At 38.8% G+C, this 23,836-nt stretch overlaps 1 protein-coding gene and 1 pseudogene across 2 annotated transcripts in view; both read left to right on the forward strand.

Annotated features, from left to right (window-relative positions):
• Nucleotides 1–6,337: 6,337 nt before the first annotated feature.
• On the forward strand, nucleotides 6,338–11,132 carry LOC110206029 (pyruvate dehydrogenase (acetyl-transferring) kinase isozyme 1, mitochondrial pseudogene; annotated as a pseudogene).
• A 44-nt stretch (nucleotides 11,133–11,176) lies between these two features.
• LOC110206367 (argonaute RISC component 4) overlaps nucleotides 11,177–23,836 on the forward strand; it is a 44,710-nt gene continuing 32,050 nt past the window's right edge. The window contains exons 1-4 of one of the 2 annotated variants that reach the window (XM_020983689.2): nucleotides 11,177–11,526; nucleotides 14,659–14,824; nucleotides 21,948–22,068; nucleotides 23,618–23,799. In XM_020983689.2, the coding sequence (XP_020839348.1) occupies nucleotides 11,508–11,526; nucleotides 14,659–14,824; nucleotides 21,948–22,068; nucleotides 23,618–23,799 (488 nt within the window). In that variant the 5' untranslated portion in view covers nucleotides 11,177–11,507. Of the gene's footprint in view, nucleotides 11,527–14,658; nucleotides 14,825–21,947; nucleotides 22,069–23,617; nucleotides 23,800–23,836 lie in introns of those variants that run through there. The other variant, XM_020983690.2, reaches the window with a different exon arrangement.

The raw sequence follows: 23,836 nt of genomic DNA on the forward strand, positions 1-23,836 counted from the left end.
TGAGCTCTTCCATGACCTGGAACCAATTCATATTTTTCTTGGAGGCTTTGGATGCAGGAGCTTTGGCTTCATTGTCTTCTTCTGGTTGTATGTTTTGTCACCAAAGTAAGATAATATAGTCTGACTCTTTTTGCGCTGTTTTGCTCATGATCCTGGCCAATTACTTGAGTTATAAACTCTTTGTTAAGGTAGGAGTCTGTTTCCAGTGTGGAGAATGTACTGTCCCAAGCTTCAGGGGTTTTATGCGGCTGTTTTCAGAGATACTTCTAGGGACCTCTAAATTTTCAGTTCTTCCAAGGTGCTGTGATCAAGGGCGAGGTGTTTACTCCTTTCCTGGCCTGTGCTCTGGTCTATGAGTGACCACGAGAATGCTTTTCTGTCTTGGAACTGTGAGGATTTTCTCTCCACAGCCACTACAAGCTCCACCATGCCAGTGCTCCTCTTTGCCCCAGGACCGCCACTCAGTACTATGACCCAGATCCAAGCATGGGCAAAATAAGTGAATCCTGCACCAGCAGAGAGATCCCTATAGTCCCTCTGATCAGCCACTCAATTCCCCCTCAGTCTGTGGGCCAGAAGCTCTAGAGGCTGAGCTCAGGAAGCTGAGACCACCTTGTTTCTCTCTATCACCATAGACACAGACTTTTCCCACTGACCTTCTAAATTGTCTTTGACGTTCATGGGTTGAGAAATTTGGAAACTGCCCCAGCTGCCTGCAATTCAGTCCTCTGAGGCCTGCTCCAAGTTCACTGTAGCCTACACACCCATGCTGAACTGTGCTCCTCTCACCACCCAGCGCAATATACCTTTCTGATCAACCATTTAGGCTGTCTTTGGCTGGAAAATTGTTTCACTCTGTCCTTTTTGTGGGTACTGCTGCTTTAGAATTTGTTTAGAGCCATTTTTTATAGGTATTTGGAGGTGTTTGGGGGAGAGCTCAAGCAAGTCACTGCTTTTACTCTGCCATCTTGGATCTACCCCCCCCCCCACCAGAAACAAGCATTTTTGAGGAGGAACAGGGTCAAAGGAGAAAATAGAAAAAATGGAGGGGAGAAGAGGATAAGATGGAGGGAAATATAGTTAGTCTTTCACAACATGACTATTATGGAAGTGTTTTGCATGACTACATATGTATAACCTATATCAAATTGCTTGCCTTCTCATTTGGTGGGGGGAGGGAGGAAGGGAGAGGATTTGGAACCCAAAGTTTTAAAAACAAATGTTAAAAATTGTTTCTACATGCAATTGGGAAATAAGATATACAGGCAATGGGGTATAGAAATGTATCCTGCCCTACAGGAAAATAGAAGGGGAAGGAGATATGAGAAGGGGGAGAGAGTGATAGAAGAAAGGGCAGATTAGGGAAGAGTTAATCAGAATGCATGCTGCCTTGGGGTGGGGGGAGGGGAGAGATGGGGAGAAGATTTGGAACTCAAAATCTTGTGGAAGTGAATGTTGAAAATTAAAAATAAATTAATTTTTTTAAAAGGACAGTATTGTGTTACTCTGTAAAATGTTCTTTTGATTCTGCTCATTTCATTCTTCATTTCATGCAGGTCTTTCCATGTTTTTGTAAAACCAACAAGGTCATCATTTCTTACAGCACAGTAGTATTCCATCACAATCACATATCACAACTTGTTTAGCTATTCCCTAATTTGATTTTAGCCATTTCCCTAAATGATCCCTAATTCCCTTCAGTTTCTAGTTCTTTGCCACCACAAAGGGAACTGCTATATATATTTTAGAATATAGAAGTTCTTTTTCTTTTTCCTTAATTACCTTGGGAAACAGACCTAATAGTGGTATTGCTAGGTCAAAGGGTATACAGTTTTATAACTCTTTGGCATAATTCCAGATTGCTCTCCAAAATGGTTGGATCAGTTCACAGTTCCACCAACAGTGAATTAGTGTCCCAATTTTTCCACATCTCGACCAGCATTTGTCACTTTCCCCTTCTATCATTTTAGTCAATCTGATAGGCATAAGATGATATCTCAAAAGTTGTTTTAATTGGCTTTTCTCTAATCATTAGTGATTTTTAGAGCATTTTTCATATAATTATATGTAGTTTTGATTTCTTTACCAAAAAACTGCCTGTTTACATCTTTTGATTATTTATTAATTGGGGGATGATTTGTATTCTTATAATTTTGACAAAGTTCTTTATATATCTGAGATATGAAACCTTTATCTGAAAAACTGTATAAAATTTTCCTCCCAATTTTCTGTTTTCTTTCTGATCTTACATTGGTTTTATTTGTACAAAACCTTTTTAATTTACTGTAATCAAAATTATCTATTTTACAACTCATAATGCTCTCTGTCTTTTGTTAATCTGTGTTTCCATGGTCCCTTATTGAACACACTTTTTATTGCATTGTGATCTGGAAAAGATGCATTTGGTATTTCTGCTTTTCTGCATTTAACTATTATACCCTAATATATGGTAAATTTTTATAAAGATACTATGTACCACTGAGAAAAAGGTGTATTCTTAGGGCAGCTGGAGGGCACAGTAGATCGGGCACCAGCCCTGGAGTTGGGAGGACCTGGGTTCAGATTCAGCCTCAGACTTGCTAGCTATGTGACCCTGGGCAAGTTATTTACCTACCCCACCTCCCCCAGAAAAGAAGAAGGTATATTCTTGATGTAAGAAATGATGAGCAGGCTGACTTCAGAAAAACCTGGAAAGACTTGCATGGACTGATGCTGAGTGAAGTGAGCAGAACCAGGAGAATGTTATACGCAGTAATAGCCACATCATGTGATGACTAACGTTGATACACTTAGCCCTTCTCAGCAATGCAAGCATCTAAGACATCTCCAAAGGTCTCATGATGGAAAATGCTATCCACATCCAAAGAAAGAACTATGGAGTTTGAATGCAGATTGAAGCATACTATTTGCTATTTTTTTCTTCTGTTTTGTTTTGTTTTCTCTTTCTTGTGGTTCCTCCTATTGGTTCTAATTCTTCCTTACAACATCACTAATGTGAAAATATGCTTAATAGGAATGTATATGTACAGCCTATATCAGATTGCTTGCAGTCTTGGGGAGGGAGATGGGGAGGAAGGGGGAGAAAATTTTAAAACTCAAAAGCTTATGAAAGTGATTGTTGATAAATTAAAATAAATTAATTTAAAAAAAGGAAAAAGGTATATTCTTTTCCCATTCAATTTTCTCCAGATATCTAGATTATCTAAGCTTAACTTCAACTCTAATGTCTTTCTTATTTTTTTTTTAGATTTATCTAATTCGGAGAGGGGAATGTTAAAGCCCTCCACTGTTATAGTATTAGCCTATTTCTACCTGTAATTCATTTAACTTTTCCTTTACAAATTTAGATGCTATAGCATTTGGAGTATATAGGTTTAGTATTGATATTGTGTCATTATCTATAGTACCTTTTAACATAATATAGTTTCCCTGTTTATCTCTTTTAATTAAATATATTTTAGCTTTAACTTTGTCTGCGATCATGATTGCTATCCCTGCTTTTTTTACATTCACTGAAGCATAATAAGTTCTACCTCAGCCCTTTATTTTAATTCTGTGTGTATCTCTCATTTGTAAATGTGTTTTTTGTAAACAGCATGTTGTTGGGTTCTGATTTTTAATCCATTCTATCTGTTTCCATTTTATGGGTCAGTTCATCTCGTTCACATTCAAAGTTTTAACTACCAGTTATGTATTTCCCTCCATCATATTTTTTCCCCTTACTATTATCCTTCTCACCCTCATTTTACCCTATCCTTCCTTACACTGTATGGTTTACTTCTAACCAGTACCTCCCTAATCCACACCCTTTTTAAGAATCCCTCCCTTATCTTCTCCTCTTACCCTCCTATTCCTTAATCTTCCTAGCCTTCTAAGAATCCCTTCATTATACTCTCTCCTCACCCCCCTACTTCTTAATTTACACACCCTTCTAAAAATCCTTCCCTTATCCTGTCCCCTTACCTTCCTATGTGTCTATAAATTTAGAAGATTTTTGTACCCTTCTGGATGTATATGTTATTTCCTCTCCAACCCAGGTCCAATGAGAATATGATTCCAGCACTATCAGTCCTCCACCCCTACCTGCTTCTACTATAACAGTTCTTCTGTTCATGCCTCTGTTGTATGAGATAATTGCTCCATTTTACTTCTCCCTACCCAGTTTTATTTTTTGAAATCATACCACCATACTCTCAACCCTAAGCCTTCTATCTGTGTATACTTTTTCAGTCTATCCAAGTAATGATAGCATTCATAAGAGTACAGATAATGTTTTCCCACATAAAAGGTAAACAGTTTGACCGTATTGAGTCCCTTGGTCTTTAATGTTTGCCTTATGTTTCTCCTAGATCTTATGTGTCAAATTGTCCATTGAGTTCTAATCTTTTTATCACAAATACCTGAAAGTATTTCAGTTTATTGAATGTCCATTTTTTTTCATTTAGGATTATACAGGGAAGTTATTCATGGTTGCAGTCTCAGCTCTTTTGCTCTTTGAAACATAATGTTCCAAGTCTTTCAGTCTTTTGTAGAAGCTGCTAGATTTAGATCTTGTGTTATCCTGATCATAGCTCCACAGTATTTAAATTTTTTTTTCTTGTTGCTTGGAACTTTGAAACTTGGCTATAATGTTCTTGTGAGTTTTTATCTTGGGATCTCTTTCAGGTGGATTTTTTTTTCTATTTCTGTTTTATCCTCTCATTCTAGAACTTCAGGGCAATTTTCCTTGATAATTTATTGTAACATAGTATCTAGACTCTTTTTTTGTTTCATTATTTCTTGGTGGAGCATAGGGTACATTCAGAGAAGACTGGTAGGGAATCTCTGAGTTAAAAACAGCAGCAGCAGTAGTCACTTACTACTGAAGATTTGTGCATCTCATGACCTTCTTATTACCAACATTGTCTTCCATTTACCTAAAAGCAATACAACTTCATGAATGCACCCTCACAGCAAACACTGGCATTTAATAGACTATGTCATTGTAAGGAGAAGAGACTGACAGAATGTGAGAGTGACAAAGGCAATGTGTGGCACCGAGTGCTGGTCTGATCATAGACTTACCCTCTCCAAGCTAAATATTTGCATTCAACAAAAAGCTGCATCCCCAAAGCAAGATGATTACCAAACTGAAGGTCTGCAGAACAGTTGTGCTGACCTCATTGTTGTATGCCTATGAAACTTGGACAGTATGCCAGCACCATGCCAGGAAACTGAATTGTTTCCATTTGAATTGTCTTAGGAAGATTCTGAAGATCCTTTGGCAGGACAAGGTACCAGACACTGAGATACTTTCTTGAACTAAACTGCCAAGCATTCAAACTCTGCTGCAGAGAGTGCAACTCCGATGCGTTGGCCACATTGTTCAAATGCCAAATATACACTTGACTACAAGACTGTTTTACAGAGACCTCACAATAGGCAAGTGCTCACATGATAGTCAGAAGAAAAGATACAAGGGGCAGCTAGGTGGTGCAGTGAATAGAGCTCTGGGCTTGGAGTCAAGAGAACCTGAGTTCAAATATGACCTCAGACACTTTGACACTTACCAGCTGTGTAACCCTGGGCAAGAGACTTAATCCCAATTGCCTCACAAAAAAGAGAGAGAGAGAGAGAGAGATACAAGGACACTATTAAGTTCTCTCTGAAGAACTTTGGAATTGATTGCGGGACATGGTAGACACTGGCACAGGACTGCCCACCATGGCATGCCCTCATCAAAGAAAGTGCTGTGCTTTATTCACAAAGCAGAATTGGAATAACTGAAAAGAAACGTGAGATGCGCAAATTTAGAGAATCCACTCCAAATCTGCACATGGACTATTTGTGCCCAACTGGTGGTAAAGCATTCCAAGTTCCTTATTGGCCTGATCAGTCACAGTCAGACATGCTGTAGCTTGACTCTAACAGAGTAATGTCATTTTGGCCCATTTCAAGAATGAAGGACAATAGGGCAGCTAGGTGGTGCAGTGGATAGAGCACTGGCCCTGGAATCAGGAGGACCCGAGTTCAAATCTAAGCTCAGACACTTGACACTTACTAGCTGTGTGACCATGGGCAAGTCACTTAACCCCACTGCCTAGCCAAAAAAATAAAAAATAAAGGACAACCACCAAACAACCAACTATTATTTCTTAGTGTCATAACATCATTAACTTCCCCTTGCCCAAATCTAGTGTTCAAGAAGTTATTTTCTTCCTTAAGTTTTTGGAACTCTTTTTCCAATTGACTTTCTTTTCAGAATTTTCTTGACTTTCTTGGATTGCTTTTATTTTTTTTTCCTAATTCTTCCTCAACCTCTCATATTTGTTTTTAAAAGTCCTTTTTAAGCTCTTTCAAGAAGTCTTTTTGAGCTTGTGACTATTTGACATTTTTCTTTGAAGTAGGAGTGGCTTTTTTTAACTTTGCTATCTTCTTCTGAGTATGAACCCAGATCTTTATCCCCATAGTAGCTACCCATGGTTGGGTTCTTTCTCCTTTGCTTATTCATCATTATTGTTTTTAGTAGCTTATTATAGTCAGGTGCTAGTCCTGAAATGTGGGGGATGATACCTCAAGGTTCAGGTTTTTCATACTCATATTTTCTGAGCTGTGTCTGAGGGCCTGACCTCAGACACTCCTCTCTGTCAGAGTCATAGCTTGGACTACCAAGCACACTGTCACTTCAGATGCCCTTGCTCCCTTCAGTCCCTTCCACAACTGCAAACTTCAGCTCACCCCTCTGCATTGGAATGGAAACCAGGCACTCTGCTTTCTTGAATTTGCCCAAAGAGACATGCGCACCATGGATACCGGGACCTGCACATGCCATGGCACCTCCTGGTTTTGATTCTCCTGTTTCTTCACGTGTTCTGGAATGCATTTTGCTATGAGGATAATGAGGTACCTGCAACAGGCAGCTTTGTCTGGCCTGGGTCTGGACTGGGTCCCAGCCCAAACCAAAGTCCTGGTGCCCGATGGCTAGTGCAGTGTTCTGGGTCAGGTGGATTTCTACTTGCGTTTCTCCCTGTCCCTGCTCTCCGTGAAGCAGTTTCTGGACTTCAGATCTGTGAATGCATGCATAAAGACCTCATTTATGTTTTTGCAGCAGGAGTTGCCAGTGAGATTTGCAAACATAATGAAAGAAATAAGTCTCCTTCCAGATAATCTTCTAAGAACACCTTCAGTTCAACTAGTACAGAGCTGGTACATTCAGCCTACAGGAGCTCCTTTATTTTAAGCATAAAATTGCTGAAGACGCTAAAGCTGTTTATGACTTTACAATGATAAGAATCCAGAATTGTCATAATGATTTCATTCCCACCATGGCTCAGGATGTGACTGAATACAAGGAAAGCTTTGGTATAGATCCAGTAACCAGCCAGAATGTACAGTATTTTTTGGATCATTTTTATTTGAGGCACATTTCAATCAGAAAGCTACTCAATCAGCATTCCCTACTATTTGGTGGAAAAGGGAAAGGAAGTTCAACTCACTGAAAACACATTGGAAGTTTTAATCCAAATGGTAATGTTGTTGAAGTTATTAAAGATGGCTGTGAAAATCCAAAGCATCGTTGTGATTTGTATTACATTAATTCTCTAGAACTTGAAGAATTAAATGCAAAATCACTAGGACAGCCCATGCAAGTTTTTGTACCATCACATCTCTATCACATGGTGTTTTAACTTTTCATGAATGCAGTGAAAGTGGGGCAGCTAGATGGGGCAGTGAATACAGCACCAGCCCTGGATTCAGGAGGACCTGAGTTCAAATCCAGCCTCAGACTGAACACTTGACACTTACTAGCTGTGTGACCTTGGGCAAGTCACTTAACCCCAATTGCTTAAAAATAAAAAAGCACTTTTTAGTTATAAAATTTATTTATAGATTCACTTATAAAGAATAGTGTGTTTTCTGATAATGCAGGTTAAATGAGGTATTACTGTCCATGCTATGTAAACATTGCAATGTTACCTAATTTTGGAGGAATGATCAACTACTAAAAAAAATGTATTATTAGTTTACTACATATTAATAGATGAAGGGCAAATGATTCTGATTTATTACCACTGCTGTTTATAACTATCTTCAAATTTTCCAGCAATAATGATATATAAACTTTTGGAACTCTTCAAATCAGAACAGATTTTAAATAAATTATAAAATGGTCATTTTCTTTCTTAAAAATGAAATTTTTACAGTGGGGGCATGAGATTGAAATTTCTATTTTTTATCCTATCATATAGAGTATCCTTTTCCTTTAGACAGCTTAACTTAGACATACTCACACTTTTAGATAGGGTGATTGATGTGGCCTTCTTTCTGATAATTGTGATCATCCACAGAAACTTACACACAGGAAATTTTTTGTTTCCTCTTGGATCCTTATAGTTTAGCATATTACTTGACTAGTAAATAGTTCTTGATGACTCTAAGCTGTTTTAAAACATATATTCACCAGGATCTAGTTTATGCAAATATGGTGGAGATAATTTTTAACTGTAATATATAGATGTCATTCATTTTCTAAATCAGTACAGCTGAGAAAATTATGAACTGTTTTAGGAGGTCATAGTAAAGGAGATACTCTGTTTTATGTTTTGGCTATGTCCATATCCACCCGTGGTTTCCTTTTCTTGAATCAGGAAATTTAAGTGAGATATTCAAATAAAAGTATAAAGTGTAATTTTATGAAACATTTTGTATGTGGAACTAAATTGATACCAGGCATTAAACTTTAAAAAAAAATCCTTTCAAAACAAACTTTTTACTACAGAGCTGCTATATCTTATGCAATAAAATCAGTTATTCCTCCCTTAAAAAAAATACAGTTGGTAGGGTCCCCACCCTTGTGCTACCATCCTTGTCAGGCATGAGTTTACTCCTTCTCTACTACAGCCACAGCCTAGGGCCTGGAACCACGTCTGATCAGCACATCTGGGCCTGGCATCTTGCTACAGTGGAAGACCTTTCAGTCCTCTCCTGCTCAGCTGTCTGACCCCAACAATATCCTTGAGATAAAAGTTCCTGCCCCTAGGGCTTATTGTTTGTTGATTCAGTGGAGTCGGCCTAGAAGTGGTAGCACTTCAGTCTGGCCAAATCCCAGTCCTTGGAGGTCCAGTCTTTCCTGAGTTCCTCCCAAGTTGTCTTAGGACAGCTGCTTTATCTCAACGTTTAATTATTTCTAACGCTCAAAGTTTACTTTGAGGGGATGTTTTGTCTTGTGAGAGAATTTTTGAGAGTTTCGTACTTTCTGTCGTAATCCTCCATCTTCCCAGAATTCTTTCATGTTCATCATTTCTTATAGCAGAGTTTATTCATTGCTTTCATGTACTAGTTTGTTTAGCCATTTTCTAATCAGTGGGCATCTACTTTGTTTCCAATTCTTTGTTACCACAAAAAGTGCTGCCATAAATATTTTGGTACACATTGGAGACTTTCTTTTTGTCAGTGATGTCCTTGAAGTATACACCTAGCAGTAGAATCTTTGGATCAAAGGGTATAGATGGATATTTTAGTCATATTATTTGCATAATCTGAATTGCTTTCCAGAATGGTTAGACCAGTTCACAACTCCACTAGCAAGGTGCCTAATTTCTTTGGAGAGTTTCAGGACTAGGAGAAAAATCAGTTTAAGGGAAGCCTCAATTGACTCATCCTTTGAGATCCTGTGTGGTTTCATTAGATCATTAAGTTTGCCAGGTATCCTGAATATATAATTGTTCCTTATTTAATTGCCTTTGAACTCCTTTTTAACGGGAATTTCTCATATTTGAGTTGTCAGATATTGCTAATACCCATTGTATTCTTCTCATTACCTTGACTAGAAGGTCTTAAGTTTCTAAAGTAATAAGGTCCACAGGGCTGGCCAGGTCAGTGTGGAATAGAGTTACTAGCTGGCTGGTTCCTCTGAGAGTCCTGGGCCTCATCCATTTGCTAGGCTCCATGGCACAGAAATATGCTTTCCTATAGCAGTTAGGGAGTTCCTCAGAGCAGGGCTTCTTCACCTTTTTCCACTCTCAACCCCTTTTCAAGTTTCAGTATTGTACAGTGGCCATTTCATGACCTGGGGCATGTGAACTGCGAAGTGTGAATGCTTTCTGTTCACAAGGGAGGCTGCTGTGAAGTTGTGTGATGCAACAGGGACAGGCGCTGCCAGAAACACCTCAAATTCATTAGGCATTTGATTTTTAATTAATCTTTGGTCATTGTGCATTCATAAACATTTTACTATTGCCAAATTTTTCTGACCCCATATGGGGCCTCGACCCACAGTTTAAGAAGCACTGCCTTAGGGGAGGGGATGAGCTGATGCTTGGGATGTGAAAACCTTGAGGGCAGCGGTGGCTTCAGGTGTGCCTATGTACTTTGCACAGTGCATAGGTAGCCCACATGTCTTCACAACTGCCATCTGTGACACTAGCCAAGTCGTGTCCCCTGTCTTAACCTGTTTACTCATCTGTAAACTGAGTTGGACTAGATTCTATTCAACATCTATTCAGTGCCTCTTTTTCTACTGTACATAGCATACAGAACACAAAGTGTACCATAACCAACACAAACAGAAAATAAGGGGGTGAGGCAGCAATCAGTAAAGGCTTCTTGGAAGAGGAGGAACCCTCGCTGATGCCTTACGGAAGATGGAGGGGGGCGTTCCAAAGAGCAGATTCCAGGCTCCAGAGATAGCTAGTGTGCAAGGCCCCAGAGTGGGGCTCCGGTGTTTGGACAATGTCCGGTTCAGTAAAGACACAGAGTGAGTCTGAAAAGTTAAGCAGGAGTCTGACTGAGTGGGGCTCTAAATGGGGAGGGGGAGGAGGGGGCGTCCGAATTGGAGCTTCTAGAGTTTGTCTTGGGCCGGGGCCGTGATCCGACCTGCTCCTACCATCCGGCCCCATTTCGCACGTCTTCTCCCCGGCCCCGGGGCGTGAGGTCCGAACGTCAGGCACCTGGTCACAGCGAGGGAAAGCCCAGAGGGCCTGCGAGGTACCTCTACTGTACCTGTCACCTGCTTTTCGGTCCCTTTTCCAGCTCCCGCCCCTCCACTTCTCCTTCTCCCCTCTGGGCCGGTGGCAACAGCAAGGACATGTCCTCCCCGAGGCCCGGGACGTCTTCGCGTCTGCGCGCCTCCCTCCCCGTGCCCCCACCTTTAGGCGCGCTCCCAGCAGAGCTCAGGCGCGTACTCGATTGCGCGCCCCGCCCTCGGGCCGGTGCGCGCGCGCGAGCTCCTGGTGGCGGCGGCGGCAGCGGGGATTGTTTTTGTTGTCGCTAAGACCGGAAGAGCCACGGGAGCCCCCTCCCCTGGGCGCCGCCGTCGCCGCCGCCCCCTCTTCCTCCTCCCCGTCCCGTCCCCTCCCCTCCCCGTGCCCCCAGTTTTCCGCCCCAGTCCTATCCCCTCCCCCATCGCCAATATTCCGGAGATCAAGAGGTACGCGGTGGCGGCGGCGGCGGGGCCCTCAGCGGCAGGAGCCGCTGGGGAGCGGGGCGAGGCGGCCGCCGTCGCCGCCACCGCCGCCGCCACCGCCGCCATGGAGGCTCTGGGACCCGGTGAGGAAGCGAGCGCGAGGGGCGCGGCGGGGACACGCAGGCTGCGCGGCCGGGCGGGGGGCGGGGGAGGGGACCTGCGCGCGCGTCCGCCCGCTCCCGGCTCCCCCAGCCCGCCCCTCCCGACCCCACCGGTGGGATGCCTGTCGGCCTCTCTGAGAAAGTGCCGCCTCCGAGGATGGCTCTCTTGACCCCTAAGGACCGAGGGGCCGAGTAGCCCCGACTTCTCCACGTGGTGGCTAGGTTCTCCGGGTGCACGAGGTAGCCAGCCCTGTGTGTGTGCGTGTGTGTGTATGTGTGTTAACGTAGGGGTGTGAGAGAAAGAGAGTGTGTGTGTGTGTGTGTGTGTGTGTGTGTGTGTGTGTGCGCGCGCGCCCCCAAAGCTGGGTCTTTTCTGCCTGGCCTTAAATTACTCCGGCTATTCCAACTGAGTCCTAGAGCTTTCTAGCCAACAGGTTTGCATCTTCCACCAGGGTGCTTCATACTTGGCCAAAAGCTAGATGATCACCTCTTTAAGAATTGTCAGCATGTTACAAATACTTTGCAGACATCAGATAGGGTTTACTGGACTGGGCACTACACACGTTTAACCAACAGGTGCTCCTCTTTTGCTTTGGTTAAATGACACAGGACTTTATTTTTATGGACGGGGAATGAGTGTAGATACGTTGGCTTTAAAAAGTCAACTTAATTTGTGAACTAGAAAAGATTTGTAATAGTAAGTTTTGTGGAACATGAACAAAAAAATCACACCTGAGGGCTTTTGACATTTTATAAGGCTAATTTACTTAACATTTTGAAGTACAATTAAGTGATTAAACTTTACCCTTGTTTGCTGCTTAAGTGAAGACCTTTATTGTTTATAGAGCTGGCATATTACTAGAAAAGCCTCCCTGTTGGAGTAATTAAGCAGAAGGGACCTTAATGTTAATCTTGTCCAACTCCCTCATCTAACAGTTATGATCAAAGGGTAATTTACTTTCCCAAGGTCATTCTGTTTGATGGAGTTGTAACTTTAACTTGTGTTTCTGATTCCCAATACTGTGCTCATTCCTTCTGTACTACAGTGTATCAGTAATCAAGCCTTATTTAAAACATTTTTCAGAGTGTGAACAGATCTCTAGGATCAAGCCAGTACAGAAAAGATGAAGTGCCCCTGTTAAAACCTCATAAGAGAACAAAGTTAGTGGTTAGCCTGCTTTTAGTCATAGTTTCCTTTGCTTCCTTCACCCCATGAAAGTCATGTTTTTAGTGCAAAATATGACTGGAAGGAGTATTGGACTAGACTGGGTCCTGGGCCTTCTTGTGCCACAAACCAGCTGTGTGACTTTGGGATGTCATTTATCCTTTAAAGCCTGATTTGTCTTTCAGCCATCCAATTCTTCATGACCCCATTTGGGGTTTTCTTGGCCTAGATACTGTAAAGGTTTGCTATTTCCTTCTCCAGCTCATTTTACAGATGAGGAAATTGGTTAAGTCTCTTTGTCAGGAGGTTACAGATGCCTTGCAGAGAAATTGGTCAACCAACAGGGTTTAAAAAAAAACCAAATAAGGTTAAGCAGCTTGCCCAGGGGTCTCACAGCTAATAAGTGTCTGAGGCTGGATTTGAACTCAGTAGATGAGTCTTCCTGATTCTGGGCCTGGAACTCCATTCCACTTCGCCACCTAGTTGCCCCAAAGCCTGATTCCTTATCTGCAAAATGAAGAATTTTGACCAGATAAACTCTTTAGGTTCCTTTGACTTGCAGTAAAAAAAAAAATCCCAAACCTTTTCATTTCTGACCTCTGCCAAGGAAGAAAAGCATATCATTTACGTAGTCTTAAATAAATTAATAATTTATTTAAAATTTACATAGTCTTAATTTTTTCTCAGTCCACCTTTTCTCCCTACATCTTTTAGCATCATCTAGTACAGAATGTGGAAAAGTAAAGTAGACCCAGGGATGGGCAAGAAATCTCCCTGATTTGACTGAATGTGTTCAATACTGTACCAAATCAAACATTTTTAACATTATTCCCCTGTCACTCTTTGGGAAATGATTCCCTTTTCCCAGAACAGAACCTCTTGGTTACCAAGAAGTAGGTAGCAATGCTCCAGTTAGAGCAGTACTGTTAACCAATTATGTAAATACTTGCTTTTGAAAAAAGTAGATCTTAAAAATTCCCAAAGGGCACCAGAGGCAAGAGCTGGTACCCATTATGAAAGTTAGTCTTTATGGACTGTCATCACTGATAAAGCTTAGGTTTCTTTTTTGTACATATATTTGGGTCTGCTACATATGTTAATAAATATTTTTAAAACTTTGGTTATGTTTTAATATCTTTTCTCAAATGGGGTCAAAAGCAAGTGCTGTAGTCTTTAAGTTTGAGAGCAGGGCCACTTCTTTTTGGGAAATTTGTTCTCCTTTGCCAGAATATGATCTCATATTATTCTAGGTGAAAGAATATTACAGTCATGAACACTTGAAATATTTTTTTTAGCTTTGTCTGTTGGCATCTTGATAACAGAAGTTTTGTGATTCACTAGGTTGAATTTTAGCTTATTCTTTTAATTATAGCATCAAATACACATAAAAGTAAAAATAAAAATAAGCTATTTACCACAAAGGTGTTGAATAAAACTGAGCTGTTACAACAGAAAGTTACTGTGTGACTGGATATTTTATTTCTAGATGTGAGAGTTTATTGGTAAGTCCTACTTTGTTTTACTATCAGAATATCAGGTAAATTGATAAAAATATCTATTAATCTCTTGCTGTAAATCAGCATGTACAGACTACAGTGGATCAGACTAGAATCATATAGGGTTAGTAGATGATCTCTGATCTTGGAATAGGATATGCTTCAAGAATTTGAAAGTGGCTTTGTTTTAAAACACAAATACACTTGCTGACCTATCTGTAGAACCAATCAGAGCAATGTCCAGTTGGTCAAACTATAAATTAGTGTGTTGGTTTATTTAATCTTGATGTAGCTTCCCTTTTTCAATTTTAGTATGAGCAATTTCCCCTTGACATTCTTTAGTCTTCACCTGAACATCTTTTGATTTCTAAACACTGTAATAGCTTATGTTCACTATAGGATGGTTGTACTTTATGACCAGGGGGCACAATCATTGTTTCTCTATTTCTCCAGGACCTCCAGCCAGCCTTTTTCAGCCACCCCGTCGTCCTGGCCTTGGAACTGTGGGGAAGCCAATCCGTCTTCTAGCCAATCATTTTCAGGTTCAGATTCCTAAAATAGATGTCTATCACTATGACGTGGATATCAAACCGGAAAAACGGCCTCGTAGAGTTAACAGGTAAGGATTGTAGAAAATGAATTCTGGGACAAGTTTAATTGTGTAAAAGGAAGACAAAGGTGGGTCATTCTGGCATCAGCTGTGATATTCAATGATTTGTTTTTTACAGTCCTTAATTATTTATAGCCTTGTGTTCATTATTTCATGGAGAAGTTTGATTTCTCCAATAAAATGTTAAGCTGAGGGCAAGGACTGTTTCACACTATTCTTATGTCACCTACAGTGCCTACCACTAAGTAATAGGATATTTAGTAAACTGAATTGAGTGAAAGGGCAGAGGTCAAAGAAAGAACTCTTTGTCTGACAAGAGACAGTAGAAATTCTTAGCACATATGGAGAGTATTTGGAGGGATTATGGTGGTAGAAAGTAATATAATAGGGAAATTAATATTTCATAATAGTAAAAGTGGCGGGAATTGGTGTAAGACTAATGGAAACAGAAGAAAATAAAGGGTCATCCTGGATTATTGAACATAGTAGAGCGTTTACCTGTTTGCCACAATGGGTGAGCACTTTTTCAGTTTGTTTCATAGATAAATCCCAATAGCAGAGGATAACGATTCTCATAGTAGTGAGAAGGTCTGCCCTTTTTCTCTGATTCCATATACTACCAAGTGGCCTGCAGACTTTAATACGTTGTCTTAAAAATGCTTTCTTCATGTATAATTCCCTTTTTTATTCTTGTGCTCAGTATTTGCTTTTACTGGCAGTTATTAAATTTTATTTTTTAAAATAAATTTTTATTGGTATCTTTTGTTTTTATATCACCTGAAGTTTCCCCTCTGTCCCTCATCTCCTTCCTCCCTCAAAGGAAAGCATATTGGGGGAAGGGGGGGCGCAGTGAGGCAATCAGGGTTAAATGACTTGCCCAGGATCACACAGCTAGAAAGTATCAAATATCTGAAGCTGCATTTGAACTCAGGTCCACCTGACTCCAAGGCTGGAGCTCTATCCATTGTGCCACCTAGTTGCCCCAAGGAAAGAATACTTTTTAAAGAAAAAAACAATCAGTAAAGCTAATCAATACATCAGAAAACTTCTGAAAATATATGCAGTGTTCCAAATCCATGACTTCCCACCTCTGAAAAGGAGTAGGAAAAGATGTTTTCTTTTATCTTTTCTTTGGGACCAAGCTTGTCCTTTGTAATTGCGGCACATTCATTTTCAATTATTTTTTAGTTGTCTTTCCATTTACATTGTTTTTGTCATTGTACATGTTGTTTTCCTGGTTCTGATTTGCATCTGTTGTCATAAGTCTTTATCTGTGTCTCCATATTCATCATATTTGTCATTTCTTATAGCAGAATAACGTTTCATTATATTAATGTACAACAGGGTTTTTTTTAGCCATTCCACAATTGATGGAAATCTACTTGTTTCAAGTTCTTTGCTATCACAAAAACTATTTGTATAAATATTTTGGTATGTATGGAGCCTTTCTTTATCAATGACTTCCTTGGGTCTTATGCCTAGGAATTTCTGGGTCAAAGAGTATAAACATTTTAGTTAATTTGTTTGCATAATTCCAGTTGCTTGCTAAAATGGTTGTACTAATTTACTGTTCCACCAGCAGTGCACTAGTGTGCCAGTTTCTTCACAGACCCTCTAATTTTGGCTATTCCCACCTTTTATTATCTTTACCATTTTGCTGGGTATGAAGTGAAACCTCAGGGTTGATTTGATTTGCATTTGATAGTTTGCAATTCTTTTGAGAACTGTTCTTGACTATTTATCTATTGGGGAATAGCTTTGGTCTTATATTTGTTAGTTGTCTGTATATATTGGTTACCAAACTTTTATCCAAGAAGTTTGATGAAAAGATTTTTGCCCTTTCAGCTACTTATTCTAGATACATTAATTTTGCTAATGGAGAAACTTTTCAATTTTATGTAATCAAATTTTTTTTTATCACTTGTAATTGCTTCTATACCTTTTTTGATTCGGAATACATCTCCTATTTATACTACCTAAAAGAGGCATATAATAGGCTTCTCTTCCTTTTTTTATGGCATGAACTTTAATATTCAGGTCTCATAGCATTTTTAATTTATTGTAAAATATGGTATATTTCTTTAATCCTAATTTCTACAGGCTGCTTTCCAGTTTTCCCAGAAGTTCTTATCAAATAAGAGTTCTTTCCTAAGAAAATCATGTTTTCAGGTTTATTCAATACCAGGTTTTTATGTTCCATTATTTCTGCTTCTCTTAGTCTGTTACATTGCTCTACTTCCCTCTTTTTAACCAATACCGAATGGTTTTTCATGGCTGTTGCTTTATCATACAGTTTGATTTCTGAAAGTGCCATTCCCTCTTCAACCTTAGGTTTTTTCATTATTTTTTTGATATTTTAAATCTTTTGTTTCTCCAGCTTCCTTTTTTTTCTTTTTTCTTTTTTTTGGCATTTGGGGTTAAGGGACTTGCTCAGTGAGGGTCACACAGCTAGTAAGTGTCAAATGTTTGGTCTGAGGTCAGATTTGAGCTTAGTTCCTCCTGACTCCAGGGCTGGTGCTCTATCCACTGTGCCACCTAGCTGCCCCCTTTTGTTTCTCCAAATGAATTTTGTCATTATTTGATCAAGTTCTATAAAATATCCCTTTCGTAGTTTGGTAAAACACTAAAACTTGAAATTAACTTTAGTATTATTGTCATTTTTATTATATTGACCCAACCCAGTCATGAGCAGTGAATATTCCTCCAGCTATATAAGTTATTCTTTATTTCTTTAAGATACATTTTGTAATTGAAGCTAGCTATTATTTTTTATGCTTTGATAAATTGATCCCCAAATTTGTAATTTGTAATTACTACATTTATAATTTTACATTTGTAAATTATTTGGAGAGATTTTTCTGTTATTCCCACTTGGTCCTTTTTTTTGTTATGTAGAAATGTTGCTGATTTTTGAGGGCTTATTTTGTAGCTTGCAAACTTTACTGAAAGCTATTGTTTCAGTTAGTATCTTTGTTGATTTCCAAGGATTTTACAAATAAACCATCATTTCATCAACAGAGGGAGATGGTTTTATCTCATTTTTGCTTCTTTCTAGAACTTTAATTTCTTTCTTTTGTCTTCTTATTATTGCTAAGATTTCCAGAACTATTATAAAGTAATAGAGTGGAAAATGGGCATCCTTTCTTTACACCTGTATTTATTGGAAAAGCTTCTAGTGTATCCCCATTCCATATGATACTTATTTTTAGTTTTAGAAATATTTTATGAAACTAAGAACCTGTATGCCTCATTTCATAGGGTTTTTAGCAGTACTAACTGGTTACTAATATAAAATTATGCAGTTCATCCATCAGGATAGGCAATTTAGTATAGAGTATATAATATATAGAATTGGAATTGGACATCACCTGTGCCCAAATTCTAGTTCTAATATTTGTTAGCTATAGACAAGTCACAGAACTCATTGAGCATCAGTTTCCTGTAAATCAGGTATTACAACTATTATCCCTGCTTTACAGAGTTGTGAAGAAAGCATTTTGTAAACTTTAAAGTATTATATAAATGTAAGTTGTCTGTTTGGCAGTTATATTTCTTGTAAATTAGTGAATTGGCTTTTTGGCAGTGATGGAAACAAATCTTGAAACCTGGCAAAAGTAGGCCAACAGCCTTCCTTATTAATATCATCATCATAAAACAAAAGCTGGCGTTTATATAATGTCTTAAAGTTTGTGAATATGCATTTTCAGACATGACTAGTAGTGGATTGGTTTTTCTTGATTGTAAAAAGGGCAGGTTCTGCAGAAGAAGAGGAAATAATTTCAGAAGTCAAAATGATGAAAAAAAGGCGTCAATAAAACATGTAAAAAGAAAAAGTTTGCAAAGCCTGTTACATAAATTCTCATTTGAGCCTCACAACAACCTGGGTGGATACTACAGGTTTTATCCCATGTTTTACAGAAATGGAAACCTAGGCTTAGAAAGATAGGATGACCTATGCATGGTCATACATCTAGTAAGTGTCAGAGGTAGGATTTGTACTCAGGTCTTCCACACTCTTATGTCCAACTCTATTCATCATGTCTTACAAGTTTACTGCTTGTCTTAAGAAGTTTGTCAATTTATTTGTGATCCTGGTGAAATTGTTCTAGATAAGCATTAGACTACCAACCTTGTAAGAGCCAGAAATGAGTAGAAGATTCCTGGATTTCGTTTCTGGATGTTTTTTTCCTTCCTTTCACTTTCTCATCTGTTGGAGGAAAAAAAAAACAAATTCTTGTAATAAATATGCATAGTTAAGGAAAACAAATTCCCACATTGGCCATATCAAAAATATACATCTTATTTGGCATATTTAGCATTCTTCACCATAAGTTCTCTGGAATTGTGATCTGGTCATTGCGTTCATCAGAGTCCTTAAGTTTTCTACATCAGTTGTCTATACAATGGGGTTTATGCTGTATAAACTGTTCTCCTGGTTCTGTTCACTTCAGTCTGTATTAATTCATTCAAGTGTATACTTTTAATATTTCTCACGGCGCAATATTCTATTACATAAATAAAACATTATTTGTTCAGCAGTTCCTCAACTGACGGGTTATGTCCTTAGTTTCCAGTTCTTCGCCACTACAAAAAGAGCTGTTATAAATATTTTTATACATGTGGGATCTTTTTCTTTAGTCTCTTTGGGAGTTTAGTAACTTTCGAGGCATAGTTTGAAATTGCTGTCCAGAATGGCTAAACCAATTCACTGCTCTACCAACAGGGCATTAATTTGCCCGTTTTCCTGTAGCTGTCTCCAACATGTTATTTTCTTTTCTCATAAACTTTGTGAATCTGATAGTTAAGAGGTTACTCAGTTACTTTAATTCGCATTTCTCTAAATTGGTGATTTGGAGCATTTTTTTTTCATATGATTGTTGGTGGCTTGGATTTCTTCCCTTGAAAATTCTTGTTCATATCCTTAGACCATTTATCATTTGTGGAATAGCTCTTATTTATTTTTATACATTTGAATCAATTCCTTATATATCTTGGAAATGAGACCTTTATCAGAGAAATTAGCTGTCAAGATTTTTTCCCCAGTTTCCCTTCTAATCTTAGCTACATTGTTTGGGAGGGGTGGGTATTGTACAAAAACTTTTTAATTTTATGTAATGAAAATTTATTTTCTGTGTGCCTCTCTATCCCTTATTTGGTCATAACCTCTTCTATCTATATATCTGAAAAGTAATTTTTTTCTTACTCCTAATATGTTTATTTGGAGGTTTCCCTGGCATTTAATGTCAAGTGTTGATCTAAACCTAATTTCTGCTAGACTGCTGTCTAATTTTCTAGTTTTGGGTCAGATAAAACACTAGGCAGCTAGATTTATTTGCTTCTGTATGTTGCATACCTATTCCATTCCATTGCTCAACCTCTCTATTTCTTCAGTACCAGATTGTTTGATCTTTACTGCTTTGTCATGTAGTTTGAGACCTGGTGTACTTAAGGCCCTATTCCTTCTCACATTTTTTCATTATTTCCCTTGAGATTCTTGACCCTGTGTTTGTCCAGATGGATTTCATTATTAATTTGTCTCGTTCTGTAAAGCACTCTTGGTAGTTGGATTAGTATGAGATTTCCATAACCTCTAACTTATTTCTACTTTCCTGTAAAAATGGGAATGTAGGACTAAGGTCACATTCTTAGATCATTGAAATGTGTAAAGGAAAAATAGTATAATGCCACTCAAGCATATCAGTTGTCTTTCTTGCAGGTAGATATCTTTTTTAAAACCATGAAGACCGTTGCTTTGCCCATAGTCTTCAGCTGCTATTTCAGAAATTGTGAAAGAAAGTTCTGCATTTCTTAAGGGGGTGGAAAGTACAAAGGATACATATCTCCATGAGGCATAGAGGAAAGAATGCTGTGTTGGGAGTCAGGACCTGGGTTTGAATTACAGTTCTACTATGTACCATTTATCTGACTGTGGGTAATCACTTGACCTCTCAGGGCTTCTGTTTCCATATCTGTAAAATGAGGTGGTTGGGCTAGATTATATCTAAGTCATTTCTGGCTCTAAATCCTAAGCACATTTTCATGTGAACTATCTTAAATGAATTATTTTGGTTTTATGATTTATTTGGAAAGTCTGAGGCTTTATGCCAACTAGGCCTCAGTTTTTACCTTTATAAAATAGGCAGGGTGGAAAAAGACTTGATTATTTCCAGTTGACTTTCCTCCTCTAATATTTCATGACACTATAACTAAATCATCCATGACACATTGCTTTAGCCATTTGTGGAATAATTTGGTGGCTAAGAAACATCCCAGTACTTGGGGAATCATGTATGTTGGTAAGGCTCACATGCCATATGTGTACAGTACGTGACTTTTCACTGACTCCTGTGTTTCACACTGTCACAGACTTGGGCACCACTGGAGTTTCATACTCCAGAATGTTAGCAGCTGTGTTTGTTCCAGTGCCAGGGCACAGTGTGTTATCTTGTGTGTATGCAAATCATGCATTGTTTTGTTGTGTGATACACCACATTAGTACATTTTGGAAATGAGAAATTTTGGAAATTCCAGTATGTTTCCTTCTCTACTTTACATGTGAGCATTGTAGAATAAAGCCAAACAGTACAAAGAGTAACAGTATTGTCATTTAATATCCAAGAGAAGTAAGTTATTGCTTTGGGAAATGATCTTGCATTTATTGCTTCTTCTGTTCCCGTACTGCTCTTCTTACTCTACTCCTGTTTTCCAAGTCTTTGCGGTCCCACCCCCTGCTCCATTGTTTTACGCACTTGGAGCTATTCATCACCAGTGAGTTTTAAGTAAATTTGAACTTAAATCCCAAATTAATTCTTTAAGTTTATTTCTAGGAAGTGAAAGTACTACTGCTAAGCTGCTTGTTTGTGGTTTAGATTTTTCAAAACCTGAATTTGGGAAGAGATGTAAAATCCTATGCCAGATTTTCTCCTCCCCCAGTTTATGTTGTAAGCTTTCAGTTGTTTCGCTTAAGTCATAATAACTTGCTTTAGAAAAATTATTTTTAAGTGACTTGGCTGTGTTATGCCCTGAAGTCTATCATGCCTAGTTTTGACTTAAAATTAGATAGTTAAAAATGTGTTGGTGCTTTCTTGACTATTGACCATTTTTCAAAGCTAAATTTCCTTTGTTGTTTAAGGGAGGTGGTAGATACAATGGTGAGACACTTCAAAATGCAGATATTTGGTGATCGACAGCCTGGCTATGATGGCAAAAGAAACATGTATACAGCACACCCACTGCCTATTGGAAGGGATAGGGTAAGTGTTGCTAATAGGTGGAAACAAGTCATCATGGCCCTAAATCACTAATGAATGAATTTAAAAAGCATCTATTAAGCACTTAATATTTGCAAAGCTCTATAATGTGAGGTGATGACTATATGGAGACTGTTAGGTGGCTCAGTGGATAGAGCACTGGACCTGGAGTCAAGAAGATGTAGAGTTCAGATCCAGTCTCAGACATTTACTAGCTGTGTGACCTTGGGCAAGTTCATGAACCTCTGTTTGCTTCAATTTCCTCAGCTATAAGATGGAGATAATAATTGTTGTGAGGATCAAATGATTTAATATTTGAGAAATATTTAGCACAGTGTCTTACACATAGTAGGTGCTATATAAATGCTAGCTATTATTACTTTTCTGTGATCATGCTACTGACCCATCAGGAGTAGGAGGTATGCTTAGTTCATATTAATCCATCAAATTTCCTTCCCCAGCCCTGTGTGACCAGCAGATTATATTCAAGACAGCTAACTGGGATTAAGTAAAGAGCCTTCAGCCTGTGTAACTAGCAGGTATATTGTGCGTAAAGCTGAATAGGCTTCGTAGAGGTCAAACCTAGGACCTTAGCTTTGTTTACATTATATTCTAACTGCTGTAATCAACTCTTTGAACCGATAGAGTTTATATAACCACATGCAGCCGTAGTTCTTCAGACTTGGATTGTAGTGGAAATTTGGTTCTTCTGGCCTATAAGATTTTGATCAATGTCGGGGATTGTTTTTCTTGAGTCCTCCAATAGCTTCAGCAGAGCAAAGCTCTCCATTTCACATTTATGGATTGCCGAATCCTACTGACCTGTATTTACTTTACTTCTTACTGAACATACATGTGACATGCACCGTAGTTCAGTATTGCTGATAAGTGCAACTCTTCCACTTACATAGAGGGCTGTTTCTTTAAGTTAACGCTTTTTCTGTACTAGAGCTATATTAAGTAAACTTAGCCCTAGTAACATCCCTTCTCTGAGGCACAGTGGATAGAGCACCAAGCCTGGAGTCATGAAGGACCTGAGTTCAAATCCAGCCTTAGACCCTTAACTAGGTGGGTGACTCTGGGCAAGTTGCTTAACTGCTGTTTGCCTCAATTCTCTCATCTGTAAAATAGGGATAATAATAGCACCTACCTCCCAGGGTTATTGAGAGGATCAAACGAGACAGTATTTGTAAAGTACTTTACCACAGTTCCTGGCACATAGTAAGTGACATAGAAATGTTAGCTATTATTATTACCTTTAATTTTTACTTGAATTACTGGAATCAAACCAGTAGCAACAAATGAAATTTAGACTGCTATATCTATATATAAAACTTTTTTGGATACTCTGGTATTGCTTATCATTCCATCCACTTAAAAAATAATGGAAAATGATGGAGAAAATTGTGGCAGGGAAGTATAATTTACAGGAAGCTGTGAAATTGATGTTTGATGAAAAGAGACTTAGTTTGATAAGCTTCATAATAACAACCTTGGCTTTATATAGCACTTACCTTTTTATTAATGTATGTGTTCTTTTTTCCCCACCAAGGTCGATATGGAAGTGACTCTTCCAGGTGAGGGCAAAGACCAGACCTTTAAAGTGTCAATTCAGTGGGTATCTGTAGTAAGTCTTCAGCTACTTTTAGAAGCATTGGCTGGGCATTTGAATGAAGTTCCTGAAGATTCTGTACAGGCACTTGATGTGATCACAAGGCATCTGCCTTCTATGAGGTGAGTGTCCCTGTTGGACATATTCCATAAAGTTCAG

This window comes from Phascolarctos cinereus, unplaced genomic scaffold, assembly GCF_003287225.1.
Source record: "Phascolarctos cinereus isolate Bilbo 61053 unplaced genomic scaffold, phaCin_HiC Scaffold_726;HRSCAF=1367, whole genome shotgun sequence".
NCBI classification, from domain to species: Eukaryota; Metazoa; Chordata; class Mammalia; order Diprotodontia; family Phascolarctidae; genus Phascolarctos; species Phascolarctos cinereus.